Source organism: Rhinolophus hipposideros (assembly GCF_964194185.1).
Source record: "Rhinolophus hipposideros genome assembly, chromosome: 17".
NCBI lineage: Eukaryota > Metazoa > Chordata > Mammalia > Chiroptera > Rhinolophidae > Rhinolophus > Rhinolophus hipposideros.
Window position 1 is genome coordinate 47,533,993 of NC_138063.1, and position 12,332 is coordinate 47,546,324.

A 12,332-nucleotide genomic window follows, 5' to 3' on the forward strand; every position below is an offset into this window, starting at 1 on the left:
GATAACTACAATAGTAAGGGTAAAAATTCCTTTTCCCCCTCCCCAAAATCTAAGCAAAAATAATATATACCTACCTCAGTTTTAAATAAGGTCAATTTTAAAAGAAAAATAAAAACTAAAGACATTTTAAGGACACTGAAATTTGAAGAACACTGAAATTTGACACTGAAATTTCCCTTTTGGAAAATTCCTTTATGCTTGTTTTTTACCTGAGACTCAAGGAATGGAGAGCTTCCTTGCTGCAAAAATATAACTTTTTCAGAAATCTCTGTTTCTTCTTTGGTCTGTTTGAATAAATGGGGTTGGGTTGGAGAAGAGGAAGTAGACAGGTTCCAAAAAGGCAAATTAGGAAAAGAGTTCTTTCACTGTGCTATACATATAATAGTCATTCTTTTTTTTTTTTCTGAAGAAGTAAATTATTGTTTACTAATTTGAAAAATAGTCTGAAACCAACTCAAAGTTGAATAGTTACTTCCAAAAAGTAACAGATGATTTTCTGAAACTCCAGTGTATGCATGACTCAAACATTTTTCATTTCTACAAATAACATGCAAGAGCAATATAAAGAATGCCTTGGCCTTCGAACCGTGTTTAGATGTCAGTCACCTGTACTATAAAAGTGAGTGTTAAACGAAAATGTTAAGATTTAAAAAAAAAATTAAGATAGGAATAAATCCTTACTTCTATCTCTGACAAATACTTGGTTGTAGTCATTTAAGTGCTGCTTGATAAAGAGTCAAGAAACACACACGGATCACGGCAGCAGCAACTAATTTGAATGAACCCAGGTATTCTTAGATTCACTCTATATTGCTCCACAAATAAACATAAAATATACCCTAGGTTGTAACTGTAATGGTGAATTATTTTTAAAAGTCAGTTTCAAAATATCTTGATGAAAAATTAAGTATTTTAAGTCATGCTTGTCTTTAACAAACAAAATTAAGAAAGAAACATTAAAGTAAATGTCATGTTAGCACTAGCTTTTTCCTTTTATCTAATTTTTATTCCTTTCTTTAGTTTTAAATAGGCACAAATTAAGTGGCATATTTGGTACATAATTACCTAGTACCAAACCTATCTCTGTGTACAGTGAACAGCTCCACAGAGTAGTGACAGAAAGGATCTTGTGGAAGACAAATATTAAAAAAAAAACAGTAAGAAAGTTCAAAGTTTCTAGAAGAATGGAGCTTTTAAAATAACTTCTATTGTAAACAATATAATTTTATGAGAGCTATTTAAAATTCCCATGTTTCTACAAATCTACCAGTATTACATTTACTTGTTTACCTGCATGAGGTTAAAGGGGAGCATCTGGAATAGTCCCCTGAAGGGCCTACTGACAGATTTTCTTTTTTTTTTTTTTTCTTTTTCTGCTAAGTAAATGACTTTATTTGATTATCCAACCATCCCACAAGGCAGATATTAAAAAACTTTACAGGGAAGGCACAAAAAGCTCAAGGAGGGTAGTAATTCCTCCTCTTTCACCCTTCACCCTCCCCCCAAAAATTTGGCCTACTGACAGATTTTGATAGCATCTTTTTGATATGCCCTCTGATAAAGAACAAAAATGACATTTTCAAAGGAAAAAAAAATCCTGTTCTGTCCCATTTTGGAGAAAGGTATCGGAAGAGACAAAATGTACCACATGGAATCATCAAATATGGTTTTTTGTTTGTTTTACTTTCAATCATAGCCTTTTTTTCAAACAGGAATAAGAAACAGGAAAGAAAGGGCAAAATTATCGGTATTTTTCAGAATACCACTGCTAGGCCTTTAATTATACTCATTCAACTAATAGTTTTCCTAAGATGTAAGCTTAAACAAACAGTAACAGCAGGTAAATGGTGGTTTTCAGCATATCCTGTCATCTGACATCATCTAATTTCAAAAAGTTCTGCGTCTGTAACTGAAAATGTCCACACTGTCTGCATTCAGAACTGGGTATGTCCAATAACAGAAAAGGGTAACATAAGGGGACAGATTTTAAAATTAAATCCTGCATATGGTCAACCCTAACACTGTCAGGTCAGCTAAAGAGAAGGTACGAAAAGTTGATAATCAAAACATTTACTTGTATAATGGGTTAGAACAGAGTCAGGTGTATACCCCAACCATTTCATTTAGTTAAACATTCATCTCTGTATTGTACTTGGGAAAAGGCTCTACACTGGCATTCAAAATGCACACAGGTGCACGTTCTCCTGGGGGAATTACAGGTTTTTTCAGAGCTGTGACACTCATTTCTAACTGGATCAGGTGGTTCTCAAACTAGGCTGTGCATTAGAATTATGTGGAACTCTTTTAAATAATAACGGGGTACATTCCAGACTAATAAAATCAGACTCTGATGTAGAACTCAGGCATCAGTATTTTAAAAATTTCCTGTAGATAATTTTAATATACACCTAGAGAGTTGCACCCCAAGGCCTGGATGGAAAATCAGAGAAGTCAGATTCAGAGGATGGAGATAATTCTCCCCATCCATAAATACATGATCCTTGGTGAATGGAGTTGTTTGCTCAATTTGAGGCCCACCTAAGACCTGAACAGGAAAAGTAGAGCTGGACCAGAAAGCAAACAGATGCACAAATAGAATCAATTCTAGTTATTCATGGTCGTTATATTCTATAATCATTGCAAACAACGAATTAGTGACTATTGAACCACTGCCCCATAGGGGAAATACAAGGTTAGCTTCCTGGGAGCCTCTGGTCATCATCTTTTCATCAACTGATCAATACATAACCTTGTTTTATACGTGTTTCTGTTTAAAGATCTTTTATTTAATATATAGTATTATTGATCCATTAACACCGAATTCCAACAACACTAGGATTTATTGCTGAACGCAGCTTATCTAACACATGGTAGTTTCCCATAAGGCACATCGCAGCTTCTTACACGTAGGAACACTGGGCAGCACTTCGGTACTGTTCTTGGGGGCATGTTAAACAGCAAAAGCACCAAGAAAACAACAAAAAAGCAGAAATGTGGCACTAAATAGACCATGAAAAGGACACTTGTTTATAGTATGAGAGTTAAAACAAGAAAGCAGAACACTGCCTGTTCAAACTCAGCTGGGAAGGTGTGCACTGAGCCACTCTGGGCAATTTTTCACCATTTTGGGCATGTCTGCAAATGACCGCGAAAGCTCTGCTAATACTGATTTTAGAGTTACAATAAATTTTAGAGAGTAGGTAAATTTTCCAAATATGGAATCCACTACTAAGGAGGATTGATTGTACTAAGCATATATACTTGTAAAACCAGGCACGTTAAAAAAAAAGAACAATATTGGCACTGCATAAGTGCTAATGGGTACTGCATTTTGGTTGGGGTTTGGAAACTTAGTACTCAAACTTAATACACAGGGTAACCATAGGGGAATATACTCCTGAGGTGGACTAGGCCTAGGTGCATCATAAAAGGCTGTCATGAGAAATGCTTGTGGACAGAAAACGTACCTGGAACTCTTCACATCCACACATCTACCCTTGCTACGCTTTGTGGAACTTGTATGTGAGTTTGTCTATTCTCCAAAGTTTATGAGGACTTGATATTATCTGCTGCTTTTGGGCATCCTTGCTGTTTGTGTGCTATTAACTCAAATATTTGTATTTGAAAATACTGGCAATAAAATTCCCATTTCATATTAAACAAACATAATATTCTTAAGAGTATCCTCACCATTAGTAGCTTGTTATTTTTATTTCTAACTCCTAACTTTCTTCTAATTGTTCATGAATTGGTAGCATTTTATAGAAAGAGATTTTCTTTTGAGTCAACGACCAGATAAAAGATGGTCACATTAAAAATCAGAGGTCATTAGATATTTTTTCACAATTTTATCACCGAGAGATGTCACTAAAAATATCCAACTAAGCTTGGGATCACTGAATCAAAGTTTCTTCACCCTCTAACATAAACAATATTACTTTATTTGGGATGTCACTTTTAAAAATTAAAGTACGTATTTTAGAAATAATACGTACTTTTAGAAATAATTGGACTTCTTTCTAAACTGGCCAATTACTACTTACTTAATTGAAAGAGGGACATATCAATTAATAGGACGATATCAAGTTAATAAATTACTTAGAAAAATACCTCCCCTCCAAAATTAAAACCTCTGGGTTATGTGTTTGTAAACAAATACGCTTTGTATGTGCCTAGCTGGGAAGATAAAATTATCTTTTGTGTTTTTCACAAAACAAATAATAGAAGCCATGGTTTTAATATAGAAATTGGTAAGAATTTAGAGCACAAGAACTTTCTGGGTGTTCTTATGGCTTTCTCCAGTGCCATCCAATGGTTTATAAATTTGGGTGTCACCCTGGGTCCTAGACAAGGGTTGGAAAGGAGCCCTACAGTGTGGGGAAATGAGCAGAGCTCTGATTGCCCCAAAAGGACCTCTCTTCCTCTGGGACTTCAAACTCCTTAGAGCTGTTCTTTTGGAGCGCCTTTGATAATCAGGGTTAATCAGCCTTGTTTTTAGGAAGGTCTTTACGTCTAGCCAAGTCTTTCTACCATTTCCTCTTTTCGTGGTGGCAGTGGAGCACTGAGGTATGGACAGCCAATGCATGACAACTTAGCAGACACTTGAAAGCAGTTACTAAGTCAGTCTTTGGTCTTCTCCAGTCTAAATAACTAAACTGCTTTACTTTTCTGCAGAGGACATGTTTCTACCCTTTACTAATTTTTAAAAAGCCCTTTCTTGGGCTCACTGCAGATTCTCTGCACTAACACGGGAAAGGCATTAACATCCAGAGACTTCAGTGTGTTCAAGTATCAACTTTTCAAGGTATTAATGTTGTTTGGGTTCATCAATGTCATTCTGTAAGAATCAGAGGATTTAATAAGTGAGAAACAACTTTTTACGAGTCTAACAGACAAGACTTTTAAAGTCCCTTGTTTATTAGCACCAACCTTTAACTTATCCACGCCACCAGCAAAACTTCCAAAGTGTCTACCACCTACAATTTCCCACACTAACAGACTGGAAAGAGAGGCTTGGCTTTTTTGGTTTCATTTTGGGTGGCTCTTCATTTTCTGTTTCTGTAACTTAGTCCAAAATCTGCCATAGTCAGAGTTAAAATGAACTTCCTTATTTCTAACAGAGATAGTAAACATAGGGTAAGCCAAACGTGACCAATTACAATGAAATTTTACGCAATCATAACTAACAAGTGGTATATTTAATGCAGGGACTTACAATATTTAAATCAACCTGAATATGAAATTTCTGTCTCTTATAACTCAATCTGAATGAAATTGGTGTTAATGGTAGGAATACTTTGGTTAACAGTACTTTTCATTTATTCTGCATAAAAGGGCCCTTTCAAAGTAATTAAAATAGACATACACCTTGTCACTTCTTAGCTGGGATTAGAATTGTCACAAATATAGTGAGTGTGGTCACTTTTGATAAATAGCTTCCAGAGGAAGTTTAGAAAATGACCAAAATGAAAATAATTACATTCTTCTTTTCACAGCAAGGATCTAAGTTTTGCATGTAGACTGCTGTTTAAAGGTCTCCCCTACTCCCATAAAGACTTAAGTTTTAATTTTCTTCTGTTTTAGCTTCCTAGACAAATATCTCACAATAAAGGAGTTTTGATAAGAAATTAATCAATACGATGCTGGAAAGATGCAGTTTTAAAAAATGACTTTTTTGAAAGCCAGATAAAAGCAAGATGATGTCTAACAGTTGACAGTGAGATTAGCACCACTGCCATTTGTGGGTCCCACACAATGGGAGCCCCTAAGTAACTAACACCAGCTGAATCCTCACACTCTGGCTGTAATTTAAAGAGAACTTTCCTATATGGAATATTCTCACCTAAAAAGACATTCTGGCCTTACTTCTTCCATTAAAAATCAAGGAAAAACTAGTTGTAAATCAGTTAAAATAACTATATATATATATATATATATATATATATATATATATATATATATATACACATATATATATATATACATACATATATATAAATAAATCAGTTATAAATAAAAATCAAAAAAATACTAATCACACCAGTAAAAGCCCGGTGCAGTATTCCCAGAATAAAATATATCCTGAAATGCTATCAACTTCATATCACCATTTAGTGAAACATTTAGACAACCTCCGTAGACCTCACCTTGCAATTGATGAGAAACATTCATGAGTTTTCAAGGCTCTTCTTAATACAGAAGAAGAAGCACATTCAGGAAAAAGTGCCAGTTCTCTAAGATAGTGACTCAATTTCTCCCAGCTGTGAAATCTAGGCTCATGGTTAGAATAAGCTGATGTGCGCTCTAGTTTCCTGTGGCGTCTTGTTCACTCTAAGCACCATCTGACGTGACTGACTCACTCCTTAGCCACCTAATTATTTCACTTTGCAGGTTTTCTTTGGAGCACTGAGTATCTCAGCTCAGGTTACACATAGACAGTGGTGAGATTCTCCACTGAGAAGCTTGCCAAATTCTTTCCCCAGCTGCACACCCTGCAGAGAAGTGAGACTAGTAAACAGAAGACAACTGCAACCCACAGCCTAAATACCGACCTCTTCAGGTACAAGCGGTTCGATCATGGGCGCATCCTCCTGCCTGCTGGCTAGTCGTACTGGGGAGGTAGAAAGCCTCTTTTCCCATTCATTCATGATGGCAGTGTCTGTGGAGGTTTCTAAAAAGGTTCTTTTCAGCTCACTAATATTGGTTTGATGTTTCATGAGGTCATCTTGATTTTTATCTAATTCCTATAGTCAGAACATAAAGAATCCAACAGTCAATGTTTTATACTTATTTTCCTTTTTGCTCTCTCTCTCTCTTTTTGTGTAAAGTAATGTCAACCTTACTAGTAGTCAAAACAAAAGTTTTGATTACAGCTCATGACACTACTACAAACACTCTGGTGAAAATGTGGTATTTCCAAGGAAAAGAAGGGAAGAAAACCCAAGTTCACGCAAGCATAAAAATCAAGAGTTTTAAAAGGTGAACTGGAAAGTGTGTAACTCACATGTAACCAGAGAGAATTAAAATAAATATACACACAGGAAAAGAGAGAGGAAGGAACTCAGAGTCAGGTGAGAAGTTATCCCCACTTATCCACAGGTAAGAGCACACAGTTCATGCATCATGGGATGAGGCCACAGGTATACCACGAAAAGCAATCAACACACACCAACATGCAGTGGTATATACCAATACCAACCTCTAACATAAGATTACTATGTTTGACATACACATTTTCACCCTTTATTCGCTTAATCAGACTATTCTGAAAAAAGTGGAGAAGAAAGGGAAAGGTAAGGGACATGGTAGTCATGGAAACAAATACCATCCTCCATCCTGCGCCAACATGGTAGCTGGCTACGGAGCATGCTGGACGATTTGAACCATAGACGAACAGTGACCTATCACACACTGCTGTTTGCTATTGGTTTATTTTTAGGTTTCTACCTGTGCCTTGAGCTCTGCATCTTCTTCCTGGTCCGACTGCCAGCATCAAGAAAGAGTGGGAAACAAAGTCTTACCACGCAAGTAACTGACTCGAGGACTGAAGCACTATGGCCTATGACTAGTTTGCTGTTGCATACGAATGCCATTTTTTCTTACATACACAAACCACAACATTCTCACGCACAAATTATAAAGCTTAATAAGAAGACAGTAATAAAAAATTCCTTGCTCAGTGGGTCTTTCCCACTTTATCCTGGAGACTTCCAGGTTATGATAAGTGCACACACGTGCTTGGGAGATGACAGCAAGGGCTTGGCAGGCTGTCCTTAACGAGCATTTGAAATGGTCAGGAAGTGTGAGTAGCTCCATTAAAATTAAAATTCATAAGAATGGCTATGATTTCCCAATAATGAGAGCTCTCTTGTAGAGTCTGAATCTTCACAATAATCCTATGAGGTTAGCTATTATTATCCCCAATTTGTAGGCCAGAGAACCGAGGCTCAAATAATTTAACACAGAGGTCCCCACATTTAAAAATTTCTTGGAACCTTCAATTTCTTGAACCCCATATACTTAAAAGCCAGTCTGGGAGGGGAGAAGACAGACATGGGGTAAGTAAGGATATTAAAAAAAAAAAAAAATGAACTGCCATTAACATTACCCTCATTTCTTTAAAATGTAGACAGGACAATTTTTTAAGGTTTTAGAAAATATAGTAAATTCACCTAAAAGCCATTTTGTTATCCTTACTTTTCTAATTTTAAGGACTTGTTTAATCCTGGGACTGGTATTGGAATAATAAAACGAGGTAAGCAGGCCAAGCCACATGTGCACACAGCAGTAAAGCTGCGTTTCTCCCCATGGCACTCTGACCCAGAGGGTCATGACCCTGTGCTACAGAAGAGGCTCAGAGTAAAACTGATGCCTGAGCAAGTGGCAGTAAGCAAATCAGTCTGAGTCTCAGAGTCCTTATCTGTCAAAGGAAACGAGACTGCCTACCCAGAATGCCCCACCCTGCAATACTGCTGTGCTGTCTCTTGAAAGAAAAGAAGGGGAAACTTGTTTATAAAATATTAGTGTGCACAGATAACTCTAACACAGTGCTGGCAACATGCTAATTTTTAAGTGTAAAGCGGGTTCACAGTTCTTCATTTTATTTTTAAGCCTCACAATCTACCTATGTTACATGTGTTTGTTTGCATCTTTCAGATGTTATACAACAACATTTTAAACTGCTACCTAAATTTGAAGTATTATTAAAATATTTTTTATTTATAGCACTTAGGAGTATAGTGAAATGTATTGAATGTATTAACATGTAACTAATAATTCTTATAAAATCAAGATCTAATTTGTTCAATTTTGGCATAGTAAATTATTAACTTTTAATAAAATTAAAAGATTAAATATGCACCTGAAAAATAGTTTTCTAATATTATTTTTAACTTTAAAAATTATGATTTCCTAACTTTCAAATGAACCTTGGCCTTTCCAAAGGAAGAAATTTAATTAAAATCCATTTTTAAATGTTTTCTGAAGGTATTTTCAATAAAATGATGTAAAACAAAGTTCTTCCTAAATACCCAACTACAAAATATTGTTAATACTGAATGATGTAACAAACAATCACAACGTAGAAAAATAAATTCTGCTAGCACTTTAGGAAATAAACATCTTGACTTCCATTACTACAGAAAATGTTTTTACAGAAATTCTAATTAGTTACCAGTAGAGAAGATTTGAAAAACAACATAAGCCACACACACATACACATACATAACATATTTAATGTATCCTAAAGATTTAATAAAGGGTACACAATAGCATAGTATCTCTCCTATCACTGTTCTACTTGATCATAATTTTTCCCGTAAAGTACTGTTATTTGTTGATTTTTTTCTTCCTTAGAGAATTCATTCATTTTGAGTGACCTGTGTCTACAAAAATGAGTTAAGAGAGTTTATTATTTTAATAAACTATTATTTGACCATTTGGGATATAAATACGAGGTGTGATCAAACAACATGGTGAATGTTTAAATAAAAAAAAAATATTACAATAAAAGACACATTGCCATTAACCTCTTCAAAACACTCCCCCCTCACTTGGAACACACTTATCCCATCATTCTTGCCACTTTTATGGCAATTCTGAAAGTCCTCTTTCGTGAGTATCTTTAGTTGCACTGTCATGGCTGCCTCGATGTCCTGAATCATTTCAACTTTGGGGAAGAGCTAGAAGTTGCACAGCACCAGATCCGGTGAATAAGGTGGATGAGGACACACCATAATGTTTTTATTTGACAGAAATTGCCATATACCAGATGTGATGTGTGACATAGATCACTGTCATGATGGAGGATGATTTACAGCACACTTTAAAACATACCTTTCTCTCAACCATAGCTCACACTCGACTGACTGTACCAAACAAGTTGCAACTTGTCACACACTGTTACTAAGGTTCGACATGCCGCTTCCTGTATTAAAGATCACTGCCTTTCCATTGGATGGCATTCGGTAACAGCATTCACCGTATTTTATGATCACAACAGAAAGGCTCCGTGTCACACATCGATTCTGGTACAGCAATTTCTGTCAAATAAAAACATGGGGTGTCCCCATCCACCTTATTCACTGGATCTGGTTGCCACCATGCGACTTCTGGCTTGTCCCCTAAGTGAAAATGACCATGAAAGGTAAACGTTTTGAATCGATTCAGGACATTGAGGCAGCCACGACATCACAACTAAAGACACTCACAAAAGAGGACTTCCAGAACTGCTTCAGAAAGTGGCAAGAATGATAAGTGTGTTCGAAGTGAAGGGGAGTACTCTGAAGGAGACTGGCAATGTGTCTTTTACTATAATACATTTTTATAAGCATTCACTGTAGTCTTTGATCACACCTCGCATATATCTGTATCCAGTCAATAAGCTAATGAATTGTGATGCTCCTCTCCACTCATAATGGATGTCCATCATACATGAACAGCCTCTCATTTGGGAGAGAGGAATACATTTTTTAAAAAGTATCAATTTAGTCAAATGTGATCCCAAAACTGACAGTCAGCATCACCTGTGAACTCGTTAGGAATGCATATTCTCCATTCCCACCCCAGACTTTCTTCTGAATGAGAAACATGACGATGGGACCCTCCAGAGGATTCTGGTGACTAGACGAGGCAACAGAATATATTTAACTCCTACTATTCAAGTTAGAATTTAACTAACTCTAAAAGCTAATATGCAAAGTTCCATTCTAAAAGGGAATATGTAAAGTTCTTAAATGCAGAGCCCCCCACCCCCACCCTCACCCCAACCCACTATCAGCACACAGCATTTTCGTTAGAACCACCACCCACCCTCAGTTATTATACCAACCTCAGTGGCGGTGGTTTCTCCATCAGCTGCGGTGTCTGTGCGCTCGCTGTCGGTCTATTGACCACACAAGTGATCGGGGTCCAGGAGGAAGGCAGGAATAGAAAGCAAACCCGTCTGGTTAAATAGGGTACGGCACAGGCCAAACAGTTCATTCTCTTTGTCTGTGATCTGAATCATACTACCTTCCCACAAAAATGCAGGTTCAAGCAAAAGCAAAAGAAAGGCCAGAGCTAGGTTTCATCAGCAGAGCCACTCAGAGGAAGACCAGAGACACAGAGCCTGTGGGAACCACAGGAACTGCATTAGCCAAGCTGACCCGTCTGGTTTCATGTCTCGGGAAAACCAATTCGTCATTTTTTCTCCCCCTTTTAACTAAAACCCCAGAAAGATCTCCTAAAAATGTCTAATGCAAATAAAATTGATGTTTATATATGTTTTTTTTAATTCTAGTACTATTTCACATATTTGAAAGGTAAATTAAAATGTAAATTTAAATAAAAAGCTACTATAACAGTCACTGGACTTTCAGCCCCTCATTTATACCATTTTGATAATTTACATCCATTTACGACCATCAGGCTGTCTGCATTACCTATTATTTTTATAAAGCACATGCCAGTGACTCACAGGCATGTTTTATATGTGAAAAATGTAACTAAATTTTCAAGTAGCATTGCTAACTAGATTTTTTTTAAGACTACACGATGTGCTAATTTTGCCCCACCCTCCAATATAACGAGGTATATCAAAGTATGTATTTAAACATTTTGTTCCAAAAAAACCCATTCAAATGAAGCAAAGAATAATAATTATAAAAAATAAAAGAGAGAGAAAGAGACATCTACTTGGAAACAAATAAAACAAAGCACAGCATTTGACAAAGCCTAGGTTTTCAGGGGAGAATTACAGGATAATAATTTCAGGACTGGGTTTTAATCTGATTCAGAGGTTTATGATTTAAAACAAAAACTATTTTCTCTGGAAGAGAGTAGCGAACCACAGCCATTGAAATTGGGACATCTAGATACCCTATTATTAACTGACTTTCCTTCCACAAACATCAACCAAGCATTATTAAAATTCTCTTCAGCAAAGATGCGTGATTAGTATTTTGAAAACAACAAATCAAAACCAGGGCTCTAAGGTTGTGAATCTGACTCTTAAAATAATCTCTCACTCCCCGAAACATGGAATGTTGAGAAGGGAAGAGAGGGCGAGTGTTATTTATATTCATGTAACTCTGGCTAGGTTGATCTCTTGGCATTAGCCCCAAATTTTATTTAATATATTCCTCAAAGGAGTCAGAATTCAGGCAATGGTGTATCTGAGGTCACAATTCTGGCAACTTGCTACCATGTCTATGTAGAAAATAATTTTCAGTAGGATGGTAAAGAAAGCATGTTGATACATTTTCATAACCTGACCACTTTGGCAACTCGGGGGGTGGCTACTAATTTTCTTGCGTGATCACTGCTATGGCACTAGCATGGCTTTACCAACTGAC

The 12,332-nt window shown here is 36.4% G+C and overlaps 1 protein-coding gene across 39 annotated transcripts in view; it reads right to left on the reverse strand.

The window, feature by feature from the left end:
- EPB41L3 (erythrocyte membrane protein band 4.1 like 3) overlaps positions 1-12,332 on the reverse strand; it is a 236,562-nt gene that overhangs the window by 9,826 nt on the left and 214,404 nt on the right. For 11 of the 39 annotated variants that reach the window (XM_081078466.1, XM_081078481.1, XM_081078484.1 and 8 more), the window contains 4 exons: positions 10,829-10,882; positions 7,447-7,482; positions 6,552-6,743; positions 210-284 (listed from right to left, as the gene is read on the reverse strand). In XM_081078466.1, the coding sequence (XP_080934592.1) occupies positions 210-284; positions 6,552-6,743; positions 7,447-7,482; positions 10,829-10,882 (357 nt within the window). The remainder of the gene's footprint in view (positions 1-209; positions 285-6,551; positions 6,744-7,446; positions 7,483-10,828; positions 10,883-12,332) is intronic. The other 28 variants (XM_081078501.1, XM_081078470.1, XM_081078494.1 and 25 more) reach the window with 3 other exon arrangements.